Source organism: Centroberyx affinis, unplaced genomic scaffold (assembly GCF_046629955.1).
Source record: "Centroberyx affinis isolate AG114_WGS23_722 - 3 ecotype Tasmania unplaced genomic scaffold, CSIRO-AGI_Caff_v1 ptg004511l_1, whole genome shotgun sequence".
NCBI lineage: Eukaryota > Metazoa > Chordata > Actinopteri > Beryciformes > Berycidae > Centroberyx > Centroberyx affinis.
In genome coordinates this window covers 47,485-73,937 of record NW_027282156.1, presented here as the reverse complement: position 1 = coordinate 73,937, position 26,453 = coordinate 47,485, and the positions used below count along the sequence as shown (strand labels likewise).

At 41.9% G+C, this 26,453-nt stretch overlaps 1 protein-coding gene across 2 annotated transcripts; it reads right to left on the bottom strand.

Moving 5' to 3' along the window:
- Positions 1 to 13,802: 13,802 nt before the first annotated feature.
- On the bottom strand, positions 13,803 to 21,311 carry LOC139665266 (synaptic vesicle 2-related protein-like). Of its 2 annotated transcripts, none has more exons than XM_071544268.1 (16): positions 21,190 to 21,311; positions 20,743 to 20,876; positions 19,262 to 19,347; positions 19,071 to 19,169; positions 18,895 to 18,966; positions 18,641 to 18,765; positions 17,838 to 17,901; positions 17,585 to 17,710; positions 17,309 to 17,437; positions 17,093 to 17,166; positions 16,893 to 16,969; positions 16,686 to 16,790; positions 15,719 to 15,830; positions 15,502 to 15,583; positions 15,326 to 15,415; positions 13,803 to 14,453 (listed from the first exon to the last, which is right to left on the bottom strand). In XM_071544268.1, the coding sequence occupies exons 1-16, from the start codon at positions 21,246 to 21,248 to the stop codon at positions 14,217 to 14,219; spliced, it is 1,671 nt and encodes a 556-aa protein (XP_071400369.1). In that variant the 5' UTR covers positions 21,249 to 21,311; the 3' UTR covers positions 13,803 to 14,216. The 2 variants fall into 2 exon arrangements, with proteins under 2 accessions (XP_071400369.1, XP_071400371.1); XM_071544270.1 differs by having other exon boundaries at positions 14,279 to 14,453; positions 15,326 to 15,402.
- Positions 21,312 to 26,453: the final 5,142 nt, after the last annotated feature.

Below are 26,453 nucleotides of genomic sequence, written 5' to 3'. Positions count from 1 at the left end.
TGTGTGTGTGTGTGTGAGAGTGTGTGTGTGTGTCTGTGTGTGTGTGTGTGTGGATTATACTGACCAGTTTTATGCGATCCTCAGACCGGAGGATCTTGATCATGACCTGCAGGTGTTGAGGTAAGTCACCTGAAAGTGAAACATGCATTAAGTACTGAATACTGAATGAATTTCCACGTTACATTTAAAACACTTGAATAAGTGTACTGCAATTTAGCACAAAGCTTAGCTAACTTGAGGTTATCAACAAAGTCTGTTCTGCAAGGTATGTAATAATTCCCAAATGCCCATGCTACATGTCATGATTGGTTATCTGATATTATTAAGACTCCATGTGCTACACAGTTCTGAAGATGCAGAGACACAACCATGGTCTTCTGTGGATTGAGATAGCCATGTAATGCATTGAGCTATTGCACTTTATGCACTTGAGATATTAAGCTCAGAAGTGCTAAAATGCGGTTATGGATAACTGAAAATAAACTATAACTTTTGTCTCCATCTTGGGATTTCATTCCATGTCATTCCAGATAACAGACATTTAGGACCAATTTTACACCATAATCTAGCCATGCGAGAAGAAGTTGCTGGTCCATTGTGTAATGTAATATAACGCAAAGCAGCTGCATCAAGCCAGCTGTAGATAGCTATAATAATACCAGAAGTGAGGCAATTCTGCTGTCACTTAAAAATACAAATTCAGTAATGTTAGAAATGCGGTGAACAGGACAACAGTTGTATTTTCATTCATCCCAAACTGCCCCTAAAATATTTTCTTTATTTTCACTCTTGCACTTTGTATCACGTTGTAACGCAGTAGTGAACACAGCCAACAAAGGTTGAAGGGTTCAGAAAATACTGAAATGTAGTTGCAGTTTATGAAAAGGAACTTATGTTATGTAGCCTATATTGTTCTTATTTTTCAGCATTATTATTTTATTTTATTTAATTGAGGATTGTTATGCAATTGTTAGAACATCATTTGAGCAAATTAAATGAGAAATGCAATGCAATTCCTGTAATTGTAATACTAAGCAGCATGAATGACTGTTGAGTAGTACTTGTATCTGTACTGTCATTCAGAATATGGACAGGATAAAGTTTAGGCTATGTCGCCCACTCTTTCAGTCATGTGAGCATATTTACTGTATGTCTGTATCTATAGTCTAGTCTAGACTCGTCAGTTACATAAACAGTAACACAAAAAAAACAAAGTGAAGGCAACATCAGCTGTAGACTGGTCAGTCCTGCTTAGTGAGCTTATGTAACATCTTGATGGGAAAATCAAACTACAGTTCTAGAAAGCTCCTTTTTATTTGACCTGAGCTCTTCTTTTAAATTGCACTTAAGAACATACAGTATATGTGGGGCAAAACACCTCAGCAGGCAGCCTCAGGGTCACTTTTCAGGGTCAAAAAGGAATTTTCAAATAACTGTGTTGTGTTCAACGGGGACGGGGACTCCAGTTTGCTACTCGCACTCACACTGAAGTCACATACGAACAGGACTTGGTCTTCTTCTTAAATGATTTCACTCTCAACTTTGACTCTAGATTTGTGACTCATGAACAATCAGCGTCTGTAAAAGAATGGCATTGATGCATTGTATAAAAAGATTGAAGTGTTTATTTTTAGATTGTGTATTGTAGGCAGTGTTTACATGTGTCGTCACTGACTGAGAGCAGATGAGTAAGAGTTAGGACCAGAGAAGGAGAAGGTAGGAAGCTTGAAAGGAAAGAGTGAAGTAAAACCAAAAACCAAACCTATAAGCTCCTCTCTCTCTGACATATTCATGAGATGTTCATGTTTCAAGGCCAATTACAGTTTTTTAACTTTAAAAAGCTGAGCTTTCATTGTGTTTTTCTCCTATTGTGGTGTATTAAGTGATTATGTACATATGCGATTCCTATCTTAATTTAGGTTACATTATCATTTTATTTAACCAGTGCCTGATATTTGAATAGCTAATGAGACTTAATGTAATGAGCTGGCTGTAAATTTTCTTAGAAATAATTATGTTTTGGATTAAGCAGACCGTCTGAGACTTAACTCAGACTCGTGACCAAAGACTTGACACTTGACTTGGACTTGCATTGGATGAAGTCACTTGTTGCTAATGCAACATGGCAACATGGTGTTGAACTCTGGGTCAGTTAAAAGACACCCAGCTAGGTGACCTTTCCTAACCTTTCCTAACATGCGGGTTAGCCTAAACACAGACAACTCCACAGAGGAAAAGCCACCTCAGCATATGACTTTGCTTTTGTGTAGAGCCCTTTGCAGTGAACATAAGCAAAACAACACTAAAGCTTACTCCATATTGCTTGTGTGTGTGTGTGTGTCTACCTGCATGTTTGTGGTGGGTCGGGGTCTTTGGTCCCTGTGTGCTGCTGCCCTGCTGCAGGAACAGGGCGGCTCCTTTGACCATGAAGAAGCTCTCGCTAAGGCTGAAAAGGGAAAAAGAGGAAAATAAATTTGGTGCCACTTAATTTTCACTTGTCCCACAGATGAACTTATGTGTCCATATGGGAAAACAACTGCCATCATTTTTTGTTTATTTTCACTGCTCATGGTAAGCACCTTGCCAATGTATTAATTATTGATGCTGATGACCAGAACTGTAATTGAATGTACACTGCATATTATTAAACCAACTAGTAAGACCTAAAAAGACTACATAGACCAGAAAAACAGACTAAAAGCCAGGTGCAGAAACACAGGCAAACACATGAACAGGAGGATAGAGAGCTGGATGCAGCTGCACAACTCAAAACTTTTCAACCAACCACACATCTTACAGTGTGATAGTGGTGATATACTGCTTACTGAAGCACAAACACTGATACACACAGTCACACTGAGAGAACACACGCCTAAATTCTGATCAGAGTTCTTGTTTCTTTGACCCATGCAGTTGTGGTAAGTGAAAGGACCATACTGTAAGGAAGCACTGCTAGCACTACTTTGCCTTCACCATATTCAACTTAAGCAGCTTTTTTTTGTAGTGTAATGTTCTCTATCACCAAAACTTTTACACCAGATGTACTGCAGTTTGCAGGTTGATATTGGAGAGACGTCACAATTATTACTCCTTTCTGCATCAACTTTGTATTTCTGTTTTCTCTTGTGCGCTCTCCATTTACTGTTCTACTTGAATAACTGTTACCACAAAGCATCTATTGACTAACTTCCACAATGTAGCATTATGCAATAGAGTTTGATTGATATGGGCTTTTGAAGTGCTGAAAGTGCCAATATTCAATATCTTTGTTTGTGACTATTTCCATGCCAAAGAATTACAAGAATTCAGCGTTTCCTCTGAAACAGCATTTGGACCAGTGGTGTCCATCATGTTCCATGGAGGGATGAGAGGCTGCAGGTTTTCCTCCCAACCAAAGATTACAGCAGGCGATTTCACTGATTAGCACTTTCAACCAGAGAGGAGGGAACTCTCAGTGAAATCACCTGCTTTAATGACTGGTTGGAAGGAAAACCCGCACACTGTTGGATACTGCCTGCTGCATACCTCCATGGCCCATGATTGGACACCAATGATAGAGGCCATTATGGGACACTACAAGTCTCCACTGAAACACTGAAATAAATAAACACTGAAATGAATAAATAAAATCTGAAAACAAAATGTCATTGTAGGTATTACAGGTTTCATGTAGCCGTATTGGTAAACTAATATATCAGTCTAAGCCTGTCATGTAATCACAGGTGTGATATACAAGGCAGACACATTAGTATGATTAGCAGTAGAATGAGCCACTGGGTTGCCCCCAAGTAGAATATTTTGTCCAATAATTGCAATGAATGATCTTAAGACATGGGGAGGCGCAGGGCTGGAAGCAGGTATGGTTCCACCCTTAATTGTTCCTCATTGTTTCAGCGAGCGGGAGAGGGCATCAGTGACTGAATGTCAGCAGACTCCTGGTTCAGCAACTTTTACAGCGCTGTGCTTCATGTCATACTTCTCCTCAGATGATGAACAGACTCAACTTGATTAGGTCCGCTGACCTTTGGTGGACCACACTTTCGCTTTATGGCCCGTCTGTCTGCCCAGCACTCTACTCTCATCCCTGCTTTCTCTCCTCTGTAGCCTCCCTCCCTCTCCAACCTGTGCTGAATGCCCTGACTCCTGGGTCACAGCTAGCTTCTCCGTGAAGACAGCAGTGAGCAGGAGGAGCGCTGCGGTGTCAGCGCAGACGGAACAGAGCGCGGCTTTGTTTAGGCACAGTCCTGCTCCCCTCTCTACCACCACACACAAAGCCTGGTATGACTGAGTGGGACCATCACAAGGCCTTTTGTTTCAGCTCCCCTGTTATGTGATATCATTATTTCTTTTCAAATTTCTCAAGAAGACAGATGATTTGGTGATGATGATTGGGTGACTTCAACAGAACACTTAAGGAGAACAGTGAAACTGGAAAAGAACTTATTTACTTCCCCTAAACAACTTTACTACACTTATTACTACACTTATGGAAAGTCACAATTAAGAGACAAGAGGACAGTTTGTTGATTTCAGACACCAGTAACATGTTGGTGGTTAAAAAGAAAAAAGCAGCGGAATTGAAAAGAAATCGTAACTCTTAAAGTCTAAAGCATAAAATGACATTCTGCTGTCTTAGGAAAAAATATACTATTTTTCAACTGCTGACACAAAGTGTTAGAAATGTTGCTACATTGATGCAATGTTACATAAAGTTTAGACTGAAAATGTAAGGTTTTGGCACCAGCTTCATACTGTTAAATGAAACTAATCACATGTAATGATATCACCACTGATTACAGTTCAACCACCTGTTTCACACATCCTATACTGCCACTAAGTGTTGAATTGCATGAGTGTCTCCTATGGAGTCTTCAGTGCTGATGTGAGAACTTACATTCGACAGATCTCCCTCTGAGTCAGTGCAGCTTTCTCCATAAAGTGAGGCAGAATGAACATGGCTTTCTGTGAGGATTTCACCACCAGATGCATCCTGCCGGTTGCTGGAGGTTTGTCTACAGTCTCAATTCGAAAAACCTACTATCTCCGAGTTAGTCTCCTCCAAAAAGTCTTCAGCTCACAGCGTGTATGTGAGAAATCATACACAAGCAACAGCCGTATTAAACTACATTCAATCGAAGTTCGCAATACTAAACATGTCACCAGCATATTTTGGTTAAAGCAGTCTAGTCACGCATCTGGTCTTGGTCTGGTGCGTCCTTCTCTCTTCCTCCCATAGCTCTCCTCTCCATCTGGGTCTCAAGGATCCGTGTTCTCCGTGTCTGTGCTGCCCCGTCTGCTCCCTGCCCACAAGCAGCAGCTTATCTCCTCTTCACAGCGCGTGCTTGAGCAATCAGCTCTCCCTCTGCAACAGTCTGCCACAATACCATCATTCATGCATGGGTTGTGTTGGTTGGGTTGGGTGGCAGAGAAATGTTACTTGGCGTCAGTCACAAAGTAAATGGCTGTAGGGGCCTGTTTGACACGCAGAATCCTAAATTAAGGATCTCTGATGATGAATCACAGAGCCAAAGAGAAACATGCCACTCATTGAGACAGTCCAGACAAAGCATGACATGACAGTTTCAACTCTGCATGACCTGCACACCCAGTGAACACAAAGACAAATACCGACTTTGTCAAATCTTTGCAGATGCATAACTTGACGTTTCTGAAGTCAGGTTGTTTAAAGGAATGGTTTGTCGCCAAGGGAACAACACAAATTATGTTATGTGTTATGTTATGTGTTTGAATCCAGACAGTAGACATGTCATGTGTATACAGTATATATACACATGTATATATATCACTTCAATTGAGGTATCACTTTATATTGTCAACAAACATGCAAGCATGTGCATGCACGCACACACACGTACACACACGTACACACACACACACACACACACACACACACACACACACACACACACACACACACACACACACACACACACTCACACACTCACACTTCCAGTCAAAGGGTCAACTCCGTTGCTAGCTGTTGCATAACTTGGCCTGTTGTGAGTAGTTTTTCTCCCTGAGAGAGCTGTGAGAACCCAAGGGCCTTTGGAGGATAAAATGTGGATCAGGTTTCTGCCTGTCTGATACCGTACGGCCCTTAGAGAGCCAGATTCGCTGACATCACTGAATCCTCAGGACTGAGGACAAGACAAGCAACTGGTCAGCGGCCAGAACAGACTTTTCAGTAATCAATGCTGTAACTATTCCCGCCTGCTGTGTGGTTCTCAGTGGTTTACTTAATTCACTGCATACAACTCTGAAATTCTCTGACGATCAGTGCCAAAGAGGGTCAATCTGCTGACAGTGTTGAGATATTCCTCTATCTAGGAAGAATATAAGATAAGCCATCCAAGTGCTACTGTCCAACAACCCTTGCCAACCTTGTGTGTTGTCTAAAAAACCCTTGATCCCACCGGCAGTGTAATAGGACTGATTGAGCACCAGCATAGGGCCAAAAACATGACCAAATATGCCTTATCATCAGCAGCCCATAAGCTGAAAATCTAATCTAGAACTAAGAGAGCCTCAAAAATATTTCATGACATCAGCCTTGTTTTTTTTTCTGTGCAGCTCATTTCCAGCTCTCTCATACAATGCATTTTATTTTATATAGCACCTACAAAGTGCTTTACAAATAGTAAATAAAAGCCAATAAGATATAAAAATATGATAAAAGAATTAAAAACTGGGTTATACAGGAACAAACAGGAAAATACATGAGAAATGGAAAATATAAAAACAAATACTATAAAAACCTCTTTGTAAAAATGTGCGTTAGGAAAGTGATTTAAAAGATGAAAGTAATTTGGCCTGTCTGAGCTCCTCAACAGCGCACCGGACAGCAAAGACTTGGTCACCTTTTGTCTTTAGCCTAGACTCCAAAATGGCTAAGAGGCTCAATGAGCATTTCAGGCTGCACTGACACACAACAGGTTAAAAGACTTTACATGTAGTTAGAAACTCAAAGAGTCAATATGATCCAGTGATGTGCTTTTGGTGTTTGTCAACAACTTGGTAGTGGTGTTTTGCACAATCTGGAGCTGTGCCGTTGCTTGTCGAAGACAGAGGAGCAATATTTAATGTAATTAATAGGACACATAGGAGTTGTTAAGCTTTAGTAACAAAGCTTTATGTGCAATCAAGCTTTGATTATTGCCAACATTACCCTGGGAATACAAAATATCTGGATCATTGTTCATTTCAACAACCATTTAAAGAATGAAGTGTGCTGTTACGATTTTAAATCACTTATACAATATCATAATGCTTTAGAATTATGTTTCCAATTGTCCTTTTTGTGACATAACAAACTGAAGTGGAATGTGAGACTGAAAATGGCCGTGACCCTGATTCTCTTCCGGCACATTCCCTCGTTGCTTGATTCTCTGATTCACATTAACACTAGCACCAGGCTCAGAGGGTTCAGGGCAGGGAAACCCACTCCTCAGACTCCCTGTCATGCAATATATATTCTGTCCCTTTCACCAGCACAACTCATCCTTATGGTACCTGGTGGTATACACTCGGTAGCATTCTCAAATATTGATCGAAACCTTTGAAACAGAGCTAAACATATAACTTTGCTACAGTCACTTAGCTGGCCACCAGCATAGGACAAGAATTTATTTCACACATTTAACAAATTTCTGTTTGTGTTTCCTTGTAGTTTTGTTTGACAGTTTAGTCTCTAAGGATATGAAGTATTTTGTATATGTATTACGCTATTTTTCAACAGAAAATAAGATCTTACCTCTGATTATTTTTCCGGTCATCGTCACTTCCAAAATCCTGAAAAATAAAAACAAGACACAAACATTGATTCAGTTTTAAAATAAACAGAGGTACTTAAAAATTCTTCATTGATTCTTTTCACTAGACACCACTGAACAGTGGGCAGTTGGGCACCAACTTGTCTACATCTTTCCCTCCTAAATTCGGAGCTTAAATCTGCAGACACTCACGCAGCACAGGACAGCGGCATAAACACATTCTACAATAATTAGTAACTGACATGTCCCGGATCCTTGATGGAGTCTAACTGACCTCTCTCTGACTTTTTGTTATTAAGGTTTTCAATTTATATGACACAGGCATCTGCAAAGACCCAAAGGATTGTTATATTCTGTAAATGTCAATGAGAATCCTCTGCTATGAGAAACGGTCAGCTGCCAACAAGTCAAACAGGCCTTCGCCTCTAGGAACATGCAACAGACTCAGCAAGACCGATGTTTTTCAGAGACTGGGCTGGGACTTAAATGCAGGAAGATTGAAACTGGTCCTAGTTCATTTGTATCCAGTTACTAATTTTTGACCGGAAAGTTCTTTATGTATGAAGCCACTACTTATATAATGTTATTATAGTATGCACAAGTACCTGCAATATGAGTTAGTGCCTAGTAGACTACATTAATCACTGAAATTATATTGCTACTAACTAAATTATATTGCTAATAAACCATGAAAATTTGGTCCAGAGAAAGGCTAAGGATAAGCCACACAGGCTTTTGTTTGATTTAGCCTAAACAATGCCATGACTGAAAATCATTAAAATGCATTATAGCAAATATTCTCATATACGTACAGTATAATGACAGGTTACGAACTATAGCATTGTACAAATGAATGAGTGTACTCCGGCCTGATCAACAATCTGTAGTAGTCAGTTGTTTGTTTTTAAATTACTTTTGGTTTCTTAATGAGTAGGAACTCAACTGTTTATGGTGGAGGATTATCCACATACCCCAAATACTGACTAAGGGCCGGTTCACATGCAGCGCTCTAAAACGCTTGGAAAAAATAATGATGAATGATGATGAAATGATGAAACAGGATGGACAAACCCGTCTTTATTTGTAACAAGCCGCGAAATATGAAATAATGAAATATCCGCATTTATCCCATCCTGGCTCGTCCTCCTCCACGGGCAGGTCAGGAGCGGTGGGCAGCTTGCAGCGCAGCGCCCGGGGACCAACTTCTCATTTTGGCCATTGCTGGTCAGGCGACGATCTTCTTGCATGTTTTTCAGTGGGGGGTTCTTACCAATGTTATATGCCCAGGTGAGCACATGCAAATTCCACACAGAAAGGCCCTTTTTTATGAGATAACCCACCTGGTCACTAGGCCCCGAAGGCACGGGGGGAACATGCCCCCAGTGCCAACAGCGACCCAGGCGGGAATCAAACCCAGGACCTTCTTGCTGTGAGGCGACAGCGCTACCACTGCGCCACCGTGCCACCCAGGATCGATTACCATCGCAGTAAAACTGTCGTAGCGTTCCAAAAAGTTGAGATGTTTTTATCTCAGTATGCCATGGTCGTGGTCGGAAAAAAAGGCGCGTTGCAAAGCGTGCGCATCGTGACCGCATCGGCCGCGCGCCCCCATTGAAATGAACGGATTTGAACGCGCAAAAGACGCAACATGTGAACCGGCCTTAAAAAAAACGCTATGTGTGAACGCAGCCTTCGGGGGCACACACATGAAAAGCTGATAACCCGGTCGCACACGCAGCCCTGCTCCACAGGCGCACCAAGCTGTTTTGCCTGACGCGGTCTGCCGAGGCGTTTTTGATGCGGCTGTGGCGACGCTTCTCGGTGTGATCGCCCCCTTAAGCCCAATGTCCACCAGATACAACACAGAAGCGGAACGGCCGGGGCACGGGATCGGAATGGCTCCGGAACGGAAGGCAATGTACACCGCGCGCATTTGATTGAGTCGTATGCATCACCCGCAAGTCAATAAAGTGCATTTCCACGCTTGTTCAGACGCAAGCGGATCCGGCAAAAATAGACCAGACGCGGAAAAAGAACGGAGTGGCCCAAACTGCCGTGCCGGTTCCAGACGGCTTCCGTGCCGCTACCGCAACGCATCCGCACCCGGTGGACATCGCAGCGCTGATTCACATGGGCGCGAGTCTGTTCCAGCACACGCACTGCTTCCGTGCCGGAGCCGTACCGCATCTGGTGGACATTGGGCTTTAGGCTGCGTTCACACATAGCGGTTTTTATTCCCCGACCGCTAGCGCCCTTTTCTCATTAAAAGCAATGGGAAGCGGCCGCAAGGCGCACAAAAGGCGCTGCAGTCTGCGTTTTTTCGTCAGAGCGGAGCACTTTCAAAAGTTGAGAAATGTTCAACTTTTCAGAAAAGCGCCGGGTGACATGAACTGCTTTTTCCAGCCGACCAATCGCGATCACAGAGACGCTGGCTGTTTCCCAATGCTACAACAAATATGGAGAAAGTGAAAGTGCCGGTGGAGAAATTGGACATTGTAATAAGTGAATTTCCGTTATCGCAACAGCGATCTTAAAGGCAGTATGGATTATACTGGACATGAATTGGGAAAATCTGGTAAGCCTTTGCTTGTTGCACAACACTGTTTTGTCTGCTAGAAGTGCTACCCAGCTGGTTAGTGAGCTAGCTCAGCTAACGTCAGGTGACGTTGCCGTGAGCCGCTTTTTATTTCTCCTCACAAAAAGCGCTCCAGGCAGCGCTTTTTCCACATCAAAAAACGCTATGTGTGAACGCAGCCTAAGGTGTCGCCCCAGCTACAATGTCTAGAGAAAATATAAAAATGGCAGTCTTGGGAGTTGCATGTAAACATGCTGCCAGTGATGTACCATAAGAATCTACATGACAATTTTCAAACGCCACCGAAAAAAAAAAAAAAATTTACCTGTAGTCCAAATCACATTTCTGTTTTAAAATCAACATCCCAGGCTTATGCAATCGGACTGAAAGTGACAGTAAGCCATCTCTGGATCAAATAAATAAAGCCAAATAAAAGTAGCTTCTTTGCCAGCTAACAATCTTTGATTTTACCTGTTAAATTCCTCAGTTTTCTTAACTTTGCCTTTCTGGCATGTAGGAAGTCAAAGACAGAGGTTGGCACTACACGTGTAGTTTTAAGTTACTCCTCTTTCAAGCTGTGATACCAGAGAGTGCAGGCTCAGCCCTCTTGCTAAGGAGCAGGAGAGAGGTTAAACACAGTGTTAGGATGTTTACAAGGACAGGTTAGTATATCAGTGTAAAGCTGATGGTAAAGTGGCTGCTACCAGTAACTTTCCCTCAGAATACAAATGGTCACTGGCATTTAGTTTACATGCAAGACTAGCATTGATATGTTTGTATCGGTTGTAGTTTGGGTTAATTTTTGTTCTCATTCAATGCCTGTTCCTGTTCTTGTGTCAGTGTTGCATTCATATTTAGCTTTGTGAAACTAAAAAAAGTGTTGCTATATAGATAGATAGATATAGATAGTTAATGACCATAAAAAACATCAGTTCTAAACATTGGGCCTACAGGTTCGCATGTTTTCTTGGGGAAACTGGAATCACTTCTAAATAGTTTTTAATTTACATTTTCTCTAGCAAGGGTAGCAGCTTGCTTGCTGTGGTGGCCCTTCACCAGGAAACGTATTAGTATAGAGGAAACACTGAGCCAGAGCCATTTTCCTCCAGTCATCAAATCACCCCTCCTCATCAATCTGATATTTTTAGCTGGAGTCCAACAGAACCAGAGAGGTTTTCTTTTTTTAAATCAGAGTGCCAGGATGGATTTGTGAACACAGACTACTGCACTGTGCACACTACACTGTGGGTTGGGTCGGTAATAATGAATGGTCTCATCTGGGGCCGACATGCTTTATGAACACAGTATATCAATGCTATAGCAGCTGGCTATGTGTCTATATGTTTGAGAGGGGGGTGGGGGTGGTGGGGGACAGGGGGGGAGGGACAGAGCGACACACAGAGAGAACAAATTCAGGAATTGAATGGATCTTGGTGCATTTATTTTTGTTTAACACTTGAGATTCAGGTACAGTTTACACTGCCACAAGAACAGTGGGTGTTGAGGATTGTGCAAATTGGGTTAAGTGCGCCAGCGCCCTCTACTGGTAACATCTTGTCAGTGTTGTGATCTTATCGGCTATGAATGTCCCACAAGACAGAAAGTTTGATCATTGGGACACCTGCAGACACAAAACACATCCAAACATCCACACACAACTGAGCCATCTGCTCATGTGGGTCCCTGCTGACAAATCCCCCCCATTACCTGAATGATGATTTGTGATGCAGCAAGACAAACTCACACTCAACGTTAAAGGGGAATGCCACCGATTTTAAGAATTCACATATGTTGATCCTGTGCCCCAGGACATTTCAATCAGTGGTTGTGAACTTGCATGACTCTTTCCTGAAGCTAGAAACTGGATAACTGGGATGTAAAGTCCAAAATCTGGCACTTCTCTGTAGATAAATGGGACACTGACTTTGTTGACCCGTAAGATTTTTTGTGTGAGTTCTTGCACCCAAATGAAGGTTAAATTGTTTGCAATGCTAGAATATAAATTTCATTTTGGTGTGACGACTCAACTCAGCATCTTATGGCTTCACAAAGTCAGAGCCCCACTCATTGTCAGTGGAGCAGCCCCAGATTTTACACCCGATGACATCACTGTAATTCAAAGGATCGCTCTCTGATTTCTAGCTTTGGGAAAGAGCGGTGCAAGTTCACAAACACTGACTGGACTGTCCCGGGGCACAGGAATAACATAATGTGAATTCTTTAAAATGGGTGGCATTCCCCTTTAACATCTCTTCCCCTACACTGAGGCTGCATTACTGCAAAGACTAGCCTACGTGAAGGGAGTACAGCCCGGGTGCAACACAGCGATGTTTGCAGCAGCAAAATGAGCACTTTGTCCTGGCAGCTAATCCCCCACACGTAGGATTTTTGTTTACAAATTCACAGGCATAGCAAACCGCAAACATTTCCCCCGCTGGCAACGTTTCAGCCAACCGTTAACGTTAATAATGTCACAGTCGCTGGCTTCACCATACACAGCGTTGATGGAAGTACACCGACAGCTGTCAACCCTCCCCGCAGGAGCCTAAATCGCCACCCGGCCTATTCAATGTGGGACGTGACGGTTCCCAGACGCATCCTCGGCGTTTCCTCCACGGCGATGCCTAAACACAAGAAACGACCCGGGCCGCCTGTCGGTTTTCCCACTTACCTCCCCCGCATTGGTGGTGGCCGTGCTGGCCGAGGATGCTGCACTGGGGGTGGGGGAGCGCTGCAGAGTCACCAGGGCCATGGTGGGCAGACGAGGAGGGGAGTCCTTACGGAGGGGAGGGGACGCCTATCCGGGAAGATGCGCCGAGATTGTCTCTGTCACCAGGGAGAAAATGCCAAGTCAGGGTCTCATCAAACAGCACCTGACTCCGGAGCCCCGGTATTCCCAGCTGGTCCTGCGTCCTGCGTCCGCTGCGGTTATCGGAGTCCTCATGAGCGATAAGTCACACAGGTATTGGAGATTTCCTCCGTTTGTGCCGCGCTATCATCGCCCGCGTTATCATTGCTAATGCGCAGACAGACAAACAAAACACGGTGCAGGTTGCAAGCGGGGCAGAAATGACATGCAGCTTTGCCGGATGCCTGTGATTGGCTGGCCTAGTTTGCGTGTGCGCTGTCATTGGGCCAATGTTGTCAAGGTGACTGGCCAGACTAGGTATTCCCAAATACAAATATTGATGAAATAATATTTCTGTTAATGTAATGAAAGACAAAAATACAAGATCGACATCATATAGAACCGTCATCACACGTTTTGCATCCCTCATTACGGCCCATTACAAAATGGAGTTTCACTGCAAGAAATGCTTTATTCCCCTCAACTTATTGCAACTCTAGCAAAATGGCATACGGCTTCACATTTAAAAAACGAATACATGAACACAATGAATTTAATTCAAAATTTTATTTTAAATAATATTTTATTGCTTAGGCTATTCTTAGAGGTAGTCTTAAAAAATGTCACAAGTTCATGCTTGCAGTGCATCATTTTCCCCAAAATGTCACTCTGTTGCTTCCCATGGCCTGGGTGGAAGAGTGGGAAAATAAAATATCATCACGGGGAGCCAAAAATGGGGACAGTACAAATGCAGTCCAAGTTAGTAATGTGTTGCTCATTATAATAGCTCTTTGGAGGGACTGTCTGCACATGTGTGCTTCCGTTCTCATTACGCATGGGTGGTACCCCCAATTATTACTCCCAGCCATGAGACTGTCCCCTCCTGTTCTTCCTGCTCACTCATCATGGAGTTGTGGTTCAAAGGATTCAATTAATTATTCAATAAACAAGTATGGCCTCTGTAGGGGCCTGGGAGGTGATGACGTGTGATCCACTCAGTAGGCTATACTGGCCGAGCTTGTTCTTCTTGGTCACTGGATCCATAGCTGGTGTGTGAAGGAGGTGCGGTGCCATTTGCCTGGCTGGTTCTGGTGATCACCTGCTCTCCTGTCAGCTGACCAGACTCCTGCAGACCCCTGCCTAACGTCTCGATGGGCAGACACAGAGACGCCCCGGCGGCCAGCAGGCAAAAGCCACAGTACACCGACAGGGTCAAATACATGGATGTCCTGAGCAGCACCTAGAGCCAAATTATCAGAACTGAGGAGCCTGGCAGAACCAACATCAACATACAGGGATTACAAATAGACTTCAGGAATCTGATGTCAGGCTGGTGCCGGAACAAAATTCCCGATTCAAAGCCGCAGCAGACATTCCTTTCCACACACATCACAGCTCACAGCATCACAGTCATTTTATCTTACCACCAATATCCAGATTTTAGGTTGAATCACAATGTCGTTATATAAGTTACCATTCAATAAAAATGTAAACTCTATTTTATGATATTGTATTTTATAAATTGCCAATGTCTATCGAACTGCAAATTTTGTTACGTGTTAGGGCGTCATCACATAAACACGCATCTATCTCTAATGCACAGAGCTCGCACAGTCCAGCTGCGTTTTAAACTTAGCTACATTTACCCACAGCCATGGCTTCACTTTTAACTTTAAGTGAACTAATGTGCTTTTTTAAAAGGATGAGTTGAGGAGAAACAGCTAGCTTGTTTGATGCAGCTTTTGCAAATGAGCAGCGAGTAATTTAATTGGTCTACACGCCGCTGTGTTGCTCCTATAGGATATGTCGTTTTCTGGCTGGTGACACAAAATGGTCACACACTTTTGTACCCTTCATTTATTTGGATAATATCCTAGTTTTTGAATTAAACTTCATATGTTTACACCCAAGAAACGATTCAGACCGGTACACTGAACAAAACCCAAGCTACAGACAACGTGAATGCTTATGAGGACTGACTTATTTTCCCTCAGGGATTTACTTCCGGCACCAGTGGGGCAGGGCAACTGCATCGGCTCTCCCCTTCCCTACTCACAGTCCAGAGTGAACTTTAAGAAATATAACAAACTAGAGTTGGTCTCTCCTACATACCTGTGCCACAAAGGGGGTAAGCAGGGCACCCATCTTGCCCATTCCACTGCTAGTCCCCATTCCAATGGCTCTCGTTTCTGTAGGAAACACCTAATGAATGAGAGGGGAGAGCATTTTGACCAGTTGAAATGAATTAAGGAATACCTTTTATATAAATGTAGTAAAACGGTACATACCTCTGGTGTATAAACGTAAGCCACTTGGTATCCTCCGGTGATGAAGGCTCTGGCAATAAAGATGAAGATTGTAAGAGCTATCCTGTGCAGACAGACAGAGAGGAAGACAGGGACAAAGAGAGGCAGAGATTAGCCTTAATGTTTTAATATATTGCAGTTGTTGTTCCAAAATCTGCCAATATGTGGCAATATAAAAAAAAATGTAATAAATACTTACCTGCCAATACAAGCGTACAAAGGCAGAATACACAAAGAAAACATGATGAAACACAATGCCATGCTTTTCTTCCTGCCAATACGGTCAATCACAAGCAGGGTTATAAAAAGCCCTACAATAAAGATGAAACACAAGGCAACAGTAAATATGTCATTCCAATAAGTAACAACTACAATCAAGCCGCAATAACCAACCTGCTTCTTTCTTTTACATTACAATTTTTTGTTAACATCCTTATCAGAGGTATTTTTACAGTCATGTGATGTAATGTATTATATGACACTGCAGATGTAGATATGCAAAAAATTTGTACAAAGTAGTTTCTTTTTCTAAGTGATGTTCTCTTGAGGAAAGCTTTGCTGTAGTTCAGTTTCTTCCAGTGTGAAGTAACTGGTAGCTTGTAAAACTATACTTCCAAAGTAGCTTTCCCAACACTGAGCACAGATGCATCTCAGTCTCCTTAGGCTATCAATTTGGGTGTTGATAGATCAAAAATAGTCTTAGAGGAAAACCTGTTTTTCAAGAAAATCAGAATGGCAGAAAAGCCAATACTGATGTTCCTAGCAGCAGATGTAGAGCAAAGATAGCCTAATGCATGCATCAAATTTCAAGCCACTTGAATTTACAGTGTTGGAGGCTTGTTAGAAGCCTGTGAATGGCTTGTTAAAATGTTTAATTTTGAGCTGTTTGGTGCCCCATTAGGCCAAACAGAATAATTCTGTAAATGCCGAAATGCAGTGGCAAGATCCATCTTCTCCCTGATTAAAAAAAAAATGGACCAGTGGTGTCTGAGATATTGCATGTGATAGACAGACGAACGAACAGATGAAGAAGCGCCCCCCCCTTGGATCAATCAGTGTATTGGCCTAGAAAGTTCTTGGCAACAGTATCATGAAGGTTGTTACTTTACAGGTTGAATTACACAACACAAAACAACTCTGAGAAAATGCTAATAGGCACATTTCACCTGGGAATTCAGCCAAAGTGGTCCACAAAAGGTCTTTGTAGTCAGCTGACGTCAAATATTTGCATTCCAGGCTACAGCTTGGTTCAATCTTGGCCCCTTGGGTCACTATAAGGAAGGAAAACGGTTCTATTTTCTTGCCCAACTCAAAGAAATATCCTGACAAAGCTCAAAATGTGTGCTACACGTATGCATCCAACTGTAACTTACGGCTACATAAATCTCCAGCTTGGAACAGCTCAGTAGTCAAGAGGACTATTCCATAATAGGAAAAGGCATTTGCAAACCTGGAAAAAAAAGTCAAGTCTTTTATAAAACTAGTGGAAAAGAAAGCATTAAAAAAATCCTTATGATCAAAGGGCTTATAAAAGAATAGGAGGAAAGTAGAAAAACCTGTTACTCAAGCTAACCATATAAACCACAGGAGAAGAGTAGTCCTGCGATACTGAGGAGTGAAGAGATCTCTGATCCTTCCCCGCTCTGCCTGTAAAATGAAAATGAAAAACAACTGTGATGATGACACTATTATTCCCATCGAGCATTAATTGGACACGATGTCTCCTCTTTCACATTAGAATGATCCACATCCCGAACAAACACACACAGCCATATGTTCATGACCTCACCTGTTGGCTGGCGGTCAGCGTCCCTTGGGGCATGGCCTTGCCATTGTCCGCTGCCATGCGAGTTAATGTTGCCACGGCCTTTTCCCTGTTCCCTATCAGTACATCAAAACGAGCACTTTCAGGCAGCCACTGTGTAAAATACAAGACACAAAAATACAACACACAAACCCACACAATGCTGCTTTACACAAACTTCTTTGTTCGATAACAAGCAGCTGACAGATTCATTGCAATGGCTTTACTACAGAGAACTCAATAAATCATCGATATACTTACAAAGTAGAAGCTAACAAAGACCACCATTGGTATAATGGACAGGCCGAGCAGCCACCGCCAGCCAAGTGTGGGCATTATCCATATGGCCAGAAGGACCTCAAACACAGCACCGATTGCCCAAAATATCTGAGACACACACATGACGACAAGGTGGGGATTAATGAGCAGGAAACTGCATTGGATCAAACACATGCATCAACACAGAAATATAAGACATTAAGAACAGAGCGCTATAAGTAAACTGCCACAGTACCTCAATCAGCATGATGCAGGTGGCTCTTGTCTTCATTGGAAGGAATTCTGAGTACAATGTCACCCTAAAAACAGATTGTATATTTGTCTTAAATAATTTTGGAGCATGTGTGGTCTGTGTTGTGTATGTTGACAAGACAACATGTTTGTTAGTATTTTGATTATAAAATCAGTTCTGTAAGTTTTATTCAGGGTTGGGACATTGCTATTGCTGGTTCATTTTCACATATCTAATTGTCCCAAGAGAGAGAAATGGTGTATTTTGGATAATTGGTTTTTGATTGTTCAACTACTGCTACTGTCAAACCAGACTATAATGCTAATGTTAATTGTTTTATATTGAAATGTTTAGAAATCATATTTAATCACGTTCTAAAAACATGAAAATGCGTAGCCCTTAATTGGATCAGGTGTGCAAGAACAGAGCTGGAGCAAAAACCTGCAGGACAGGTGGGCCTCGAAGACTGGGTAAAGAAACATTGCTCTAGACCAAATGGTTCTCAGTCCTGGTCCTCGGAACCAAGAGGACTGCTGGTTTTCTATCCTACCAGCTAGTTAATTGCATTCACCTGGTGTCCCAGGTGTGAGTCAGTCCCTGATTAGACGGCCAGCAAGACTCTGGTGTCCTGAGGACTGGGATCGAGAACCACTGCTCTAGACTAAGTGGGGTGCACTGTCTGCACCCCACTTATTTTTGTTGGTTTTCAGTGTCTTGTGCAACTGCAGTACAATTTTGCCACAGGAATCATTAATGTTTCAGCTCATCTCCAGTGAAAGAACCAGTGAAAGAACCAGTGAACTCACGACTGAGGAGCTCCTCCTATACCGAAGCCTACCAGGCCCCGCAGGACCAAGATCCAGCCGTACACCGGAGCAAAGGCACTGAGCAGGCCATAGTACAGAGCCCACACCGAACACATCATCAGACCCTGGTTACCATAGACGCACACAGACAAAACACAGGTACAACTTGGACCAGAGGATCTCAACTGTTGAATAGGGTACAAAAATCACTTATATCTACAGTGTATATGAAAGCCCAAATATATGAGACTCACTGTTTTTCTGCCGTAACTGTCAGATATTTTCCCCCACAGAAAGGAACTGATTCCCATCCCAAGGAACACTGCCTGAGAAAAACGTGTTTACACAATGAGTGCAATTATTAGCACACATTACAAAATCAGCTCAACTAATAAAATGACAATGCTGTGAAGATTGATAGTGACCTTACCGATGTTATGAGAGCCACCTGCAAGCTGGGCAGTCTCCACTCACAGTGCAGCTGTGGGGCCAGGATACTGAGAAGCATCATCTCCATGGCGTCTGCCATCTACACCCAGCAAGACGGAGGACAGCACATAAGAGATGTGTAGTAGTTGGAAAAAATAGAGAGAGCAGTTCTAAGCATATTTGGATTCTTACCCAAGACAGGCCGGTAAGAATAGAGAGTTTCCATTGGAACTTCCCAAAGCCAATGGCCTCCACCGCCTCCTCCACTGTAAACGTATCTGTAGAGGGAACAGTCAAGTGATGCAGGACCATTACTATCTTCTATTCTGTACAGTATATTGACTGTGCATATTGAGTATTGTGTCTAGTGTGAATATTGTAATACTGCAACTGACTGTATATAGTGTAATTGTATATTTTGTTGAATATTGCCGATTGTGTACACTGTAAAAGATGTGTATAGTGTAATATTGTATATTTTGTTTGATACTGTGAGAGTAAGCGTGTGAGATTTCCAGTGCACTGGTTGTAAATGGCAATAAAGAATCCTGAATCCTGAAAAGGAGGAAGCTACAATAGTCACTCCCATTTCTCTGACCCATGCAAAGTAGGCTAATTTAAGCAGAATCACTAAACAAAAATAGCCCTGAGAAACTATGGATTGACCAGAATTGTAAAACATGACTTAACTGTGATTTTGTTAAAACGTTAGGTAATAAACAGCCACCAAAGAAAATATTAGGCACTAAATAATGTCAAAATAATACTTCAAGTGGGAGCTAATGTTTGGCTGAAGCAATGCCTGATTAGGGTTAATCACATGAAGGCATAGTCAGCAGTACTGAAGGACCATTTATCAGTTCAAGAGCACTGAGGCAGGTTGCTGATTGGATTGGAGTTCAAAAGTAGATCTACTTTTCCCACACCGGAGCTCGCTATTATGCTGCGTTCAAGACACCTAAGAAATGGGAATTTATCACTTCCCACTTCAGCGCATTCAAGTGGCTGAAGTGGGAACAACATTACTCAAGATACAAACACAATGCCAGGGCCAAAGGGCTACTGTGCAATTTTAACATTAATGTTACGTAGAGCAACTTAACCATAAAACGTTGCAAGTATCCAACTGTATTAATTGATGTTAAAATACGGCGCCATGTTGATTTGCGTTTATGTGGCGTCACAGAACTACATACAGAACAACTACTCTGGGAGTTTGGAACTCAGAGAATCCCCAGTTTCTGAATAGGAATTACAAGTTGGAGGGTTGTTCAAATGGATTTTATCTATTCGGAAGTAGGAAATATCCAACTTCCCAGCTGTCATGAACGCGGCATCATGCATGGCTGTCTGACCCAACCCACCTGAGAGAAAACAGGATGCAGCCAACCTCCAACTATCCCATGACTGCCCACTTCATTAAGTTTAGAAACAACTATGCACCTCTCTCTTCCTCAGCTCACATGCGTCTTGTGTCCCACCATCTTAGTTTTCTCCCAAATGTAGAATCATAATCTAGACAAAACTCATTGGTTCTCAATTTTGATAAACCAGAGCCATTTCTATTGAAAAGCCACCTAAATTGTGTGTATCCGCTAAGTTTACAAACACTGCAGCATATAGATATCAAGGTCAGAGTCTAGAGAAACCATTATTGATAGTGATCCACAAACCTTTAATTGTATTAGATCCAGATTGGGGTGCAGAGTCAGCTCTTTGTGTGGTTGTAGTGCAGATCTCATAGTCTGTGCACTGGTCCTCATCATTGAGACGGACAATGCCTGTCTCACCTCTAAACGTCACCATACTGAAAGGACAAATTGGGCATTATTAATAATGACATGGAGAATCGGAGAATCTGATGTAAACTGTATTGTATAGCATTGTATCAAAATAAATGAACACAAGAGCGTATCTACCTAGACAATGCTGTAATACTCTAAATACCAAAGCAGCCTATCCAGTTTCCCTGTCCTTACACCACTGTAGTTACACCATGCACAGGTATTTCCTCATTCAAAAATATGTTAGTGTGTTCCTCTTTAGCTCATCATCAAAAAGAGTCTGGGAAGAACTCCTGTGACTTCTTTCAAAAACAATAATACAATAAACAGTAGTACCTTATTTCAGGGTCTCTCCATTGCTTGTAAGTTATCCTAGGTGTTTTGCTCCAGTTCATTTCAGTATGACAGAGTTGTAGATTTCAGCACTCGTACACAGGTGTTGTTGAGTTGGCTGAACCTGCTAGTGCACTGATCTCAGGTTGCAGTGACACGCCCAATCAGATGACAATACCTTGGGTGAGGAAAAGGGTGGAGTCAGACAAGTAAACAAACACTGTGAGCTAAATTCAACAATGAACACAATTGACACATCTGTTTAAGTGTTCTCTCTAGAACAGAGGACTAGATACCTTTACATTAAACTTATGAACTTCTGAACTGCACATGAAGAGCTATAAGTTTGAAAATGGGACTCTACACAGGGACTGTTTGCTGCAATCTTTTCCATTTTTACCAGGTTATAGTAAAACACAGAGTAGCCAATTATTTACAATTTAAATGTTTTTGCCTTTTATTTTTTGAAAATTCCCCTTGATTTGGGGGAATTTAAGAATAACTCCACTGAGGCATTTAGCTGATGTATGTATCCAGAGTGACTCTCAATAGGTGCTACAGTAGAATAAGCTTAAAATCCTCAATCACCAAAATTACAAGCAACCAAAAATAAGAAGTGTATGTAAGTCAGACCCTTACAATATTCCTGTGACCCCAGAAAGATCATGTGAGCAAAGAAACAGAATAAAAGCTAAGGAGAGTGATAGAAAGGATATTTGGAGAGCAAATAGAGTGAGTAGAGAGTGAGTATCATTCGGTGGAGAGAGGGGGAGGTGAGTTACAATTCCAGTGCATAAGGCTGGGAGGCTTTCATCAACAAACACTGAGTTTCAGTAACTATCTGATTGCTTATCCTGTTTCTCCTGTTTTCACCCTACAGTGTTTCACCCGTATCTTGTTTTTGTTCATCAGTCTCCAACACCATGAAATGACAGCTGCAGGACGAGGGATTCATATTTTTTCAGCAAAGGAGCAACTGTCATAGCCTAAAGCTGACAGCAGGTTGTGCTCTCATCCCACTGGTGTTAAAAACTTGTCATAAAAAGATCATGCAAACCCAATACATCACATTGAAAAGCATTTACTATCCACAGGTTGAATGTTTGCTGTGTTGCAACATTGCTGTGTAGTTTTTATTCTGAAATAAATGTTAATAATTCCTCATTTTATTAATTATCAACAATTAATAGAACAAAATTTCATTTGTTGAAATGTTTACAGGAGCTATTTTATGGGAAAAGTTTCATTTAAGATATATAGAAAGCGCACAAACATACATCTCTCTCTCTCTCTCTCTCTCTCTCTCTCTCTCTCTCTCTCTCTCTCTCTCTCTCTCTCTCTCTCTCTCTCTCTCTCTCTCTCTGTCTTTAGGGGAATAGATGCAGTCATGCCCAGTGTGTGCTGGGTGTTGAGTGGCTCAGCCGCATGGCTTTCTGCCTCAGAGTCTGGCATTAGCCTGGAGGAAGGTTGGTTCATATTCACGCAGACAGCCATGGTAAAATTAATTACTGGTTTCCATAGTCTCCAGGTAATTATCTCCTTTAAGCCCCATGAGAGGAAGGAATTAAATTAAGACCTGATAGTCTGTCTAAATATCAATGCTACTTCCTACATGAACAATAGTCTCTTATGGCTGTATGAACTCACCAGCAAGCTGTATAAGGCTTTTCAGTGTTGTTGCATCGGCCCTGACCAGAGTGGAGGCACTGGGTTACAGAGCATGAAGGGGAAGCTGGTTCCTGTAACACTGGGCTATGGAACAAGTCTATTGGGCAGTGAGGTGTGGGACGATGGAGCCGGGGCCTAAACCTTCCCGGGCTTTAAGATAATGGTGGAGAGATTTTCCTGGTGCTGACACTGGGAGGCCGCAGGGGGACAGAGCGGAATGACAGATCTTCCTCAACTCAGTCTGTCATCTGCAGGTCCAGTTTGTTTAAAAGGCAACGTCTGACTGTTAAAATGGATTAACAAATTTTAATCCTGATGTTCCATGTAATCTCCGTTGCTAGTCATAATGTACTTGTGTAACCTGGCTTGGCCATGCTGTGATGCAGGGTAGCCGACTTTGTGCAAGCACAAACTGCATTAGAGCCAAAAATGCAACTGAAACAGGAATAGGTATGGCACCAAAGCCAAGCCGAAAGAGAGAAGTGGAGGAAACATTGATTACAGTAAGTGTGTTTTATTTGCTTACACTATACCACTGCATGAAAGGCAATTCTTCCCTTTTTTGAACGAAAGGGGTGTAGTAGTGAATATCAATGTGAATGTCAAAAAGACTTTGCCTTGAGGAAAAGCTCATCTTAAGGCCCTGGTAAGGCCTTTGATTATATAGGGGTGAACAAAAGAGAGGGGCTGGTCAGCAGAGGAAGAACTGGTATGTGCTGTATATCTGAGTGTGTAAGCAGAGTTCCATCCAATAGTACAAACTTTGGATATTAGCCTATGGGTATTAACCCTTGCTCAGCCAGTCTTACATATGGTGCTAGAGCTCCTTTTCTATACATAAAAATGAATTTTTCATTGCTTACATTGTATTGTTTCATATTTGAAATGCCCTAATTGCTCCTCCTGCTTGATGGACCAGAGGATTCAGAAAGCGCATAACCATTAACACCAATTTCTTCAGAGTGGCTTGTTAAACACATACATATGCTTAGGTAGCATGTTGCACAGCCTATTCAAAACTCACTGCAGCGTCATGGTAGCTGAGTGGTCTAAGGCACACACTAAATCCACAACATCCTGGGTTTGAATCCTGCCCAGGACCTTTGTTGCATGTCATCCCTCTCTCTCTCTCTCTCTCTCTCTCTCTCTCCCTCCTAATCTTTCCTGTCTCTCTCCACTGTGAATTATCAAATAAAGACTAAAACCAAACCATAATCTTTAAAGTAAAAAAAACAAACTCATTAGTACTCTTTTTCATAACAGTTGAATTAGGAATTGGAATAGAGTATTTGTCTGTAAGGCGTCTGTAGGTAAAAGAATATCGTCTCACATTAGGGATTTGTCTGTGGCTGCTGGAGCTGTTCTGTCTTCTGCACCCCTGCAAAAGGGAATGAGGCTAACCTAAAAAACGGCCGAAAATTAGGACACCATGACGGCATGCTGAGGCTGCTGCATTATGGGACGGCCATAAATACAGGTGCTACTAAGAACCCCCCCCCATCCCCACCACCCCTCCTCTCTCTAATATCAGACACCCAAGCCTTAGCAAGAATCTCTGTTCTCTATCCCACCTGCTCTGGCTTTGATCACATCATCAGCGCTCACTTGGCCAGACTTGGACCGGACAGAACAGAATAAGCCTCAACATGTACAAATACTCAAAGGTAGGCTTTGTTATCTATTGCTTAAATGTTGAATGCCAAAGTATTGTAACCGTTTGCATTGAAATTTCATTTTCATATTTCTAGTCTATGCAAATGGAATATTTTGCTAACAACTATTGAATTTGTTGAAACAGACCTGGATTGTTGAAATGACTAAAAATAACAGACTTTATGAAGCCGTTCTTACATTATTTTTTGCCCTGTGTGTGACTATACTTGTTCATTGAATTCATCATGTCTGAAACACCATAGCCTCCCAGCTCCTCTTGGCCTTCAGAGTCCAGCACTGGCGACAGCAGTCTATTTGCTCACATGAATAAAGGATTAGTTGAAAGTTTAGTTGTTTGAGACTAATTGGGCCTGTGAATATTTATTTGGATATCCTGTGATCCAACTTGTCCTTCACTCTTTAGAGACAAGATTGTAACTGGCCATATTATTTACCTCTTATCTGAAGTTAGATTTAACACTCTGAGATTTTGAATGGTGTGTGTGTGTGTGTGTGTGTGTGTGTGTGCGCGTGTGTGCGCGTGTGTGTGAGTGTGTAAGTGCATATTGTGTACATTCCGTTATATTGGCGTGAAGAAAAGAAAATTTGAGCTTATTTGATGACTCAGGGACACTCCTTGTTACACTTCACCCTTACTATAGGGTTGAGGTTAAAAACATAATCCAAATGTGAATAAAAGTGTGGCCCTGACACAGATACCTTAAACACTACAATTGGAGAGTTAATATCCATTGCTAAAAATACCCATTTTGGATTGAAAATCATTACCTGAAGTTTATCATGCAATCTCTGCAGTACCTCTATAGAGGAACTAGTTTTAAAAGTGTTATCATTTTGTCATCAAGGAATTAGGGTAACGACTATCCTTTAAAAAAAATATTATAATGTGTGTTAATTTGGTCTGCCATTCATTTTATAAGGCTTGGTGTCACTTTTTCATCTTTTTTCATATGGTAGATATCTAAAGCCAAACTCTTCAGAGATATTTTTTCATGTGTGTACTTGATACATGGACAGACAGCATTGGGGCTTAAAGAGAGAGGAGCCAGAGGTGCAACAGTTGGATTGGGCTGATATGTGAGGTTGCCATCAGCACTCATACTCAGCATGTAACCCTTAATGGGAAAATCAAATCCCTGACTTTTGTGTAATTGGATTTTGCAGGAACTCACTGTAAATCAATAAGATGTGGCGAGCACAGAGAAATGAGCTCACCACTGGCTGGGCAAGGTGAACATAGGTGTGTGTGTGTGTGTGTGTGTGTGTGTGTGTGTGTTTGTCTTACATGTTTCTGATTCTGGGAATAGTGGCCTCTTTAAAGATTCAATGGAGAAAGAAAGGAATCCATCATTATTTGCATAATGAATTGCATTATGTTAATGACAATGATTTTTCCAGCATGCTCTCTTGTGTCAATGCGTCTTTCAGCCTATCTTAAGGCAGTAATGTAAGATGCCTTTGTTGATGCTTACAGGATGCTCAATTTTAAATTTTAAACAGACTGAATGAGAGGGCAATGTTACGCTGCCCACAAGCCGGTCACAACCCCAATCATTTGAACCACAGGAAAAAGACACGGTAAAAGCACCAGGATGCAACACTATTATTGTGATACCATTTTGATCAAATGCAAAAGTTATTAGAAAATGTTGTGGTAATTAATATAAAGGTCTTGACAGGTAAAAGTAAATATATCTAATTTATCTATTTGTATTATGTATCACATTATTGCCACATCACTTGAATAGCAAAAAGAAAGACATTGTTTTAAAGCTGCTCTGTGTTTTAGATGGCACCATCAGAATGATAACAATAAGAGAAATATTAAGTTTGAAATTGAAGTGTGATTTTGACAGCTGCTCTAGATGTGGGCTACTGAGTTTGCAATAGTTTAATCCCAAACAGGTCTGATCGTTCCGGGTCTA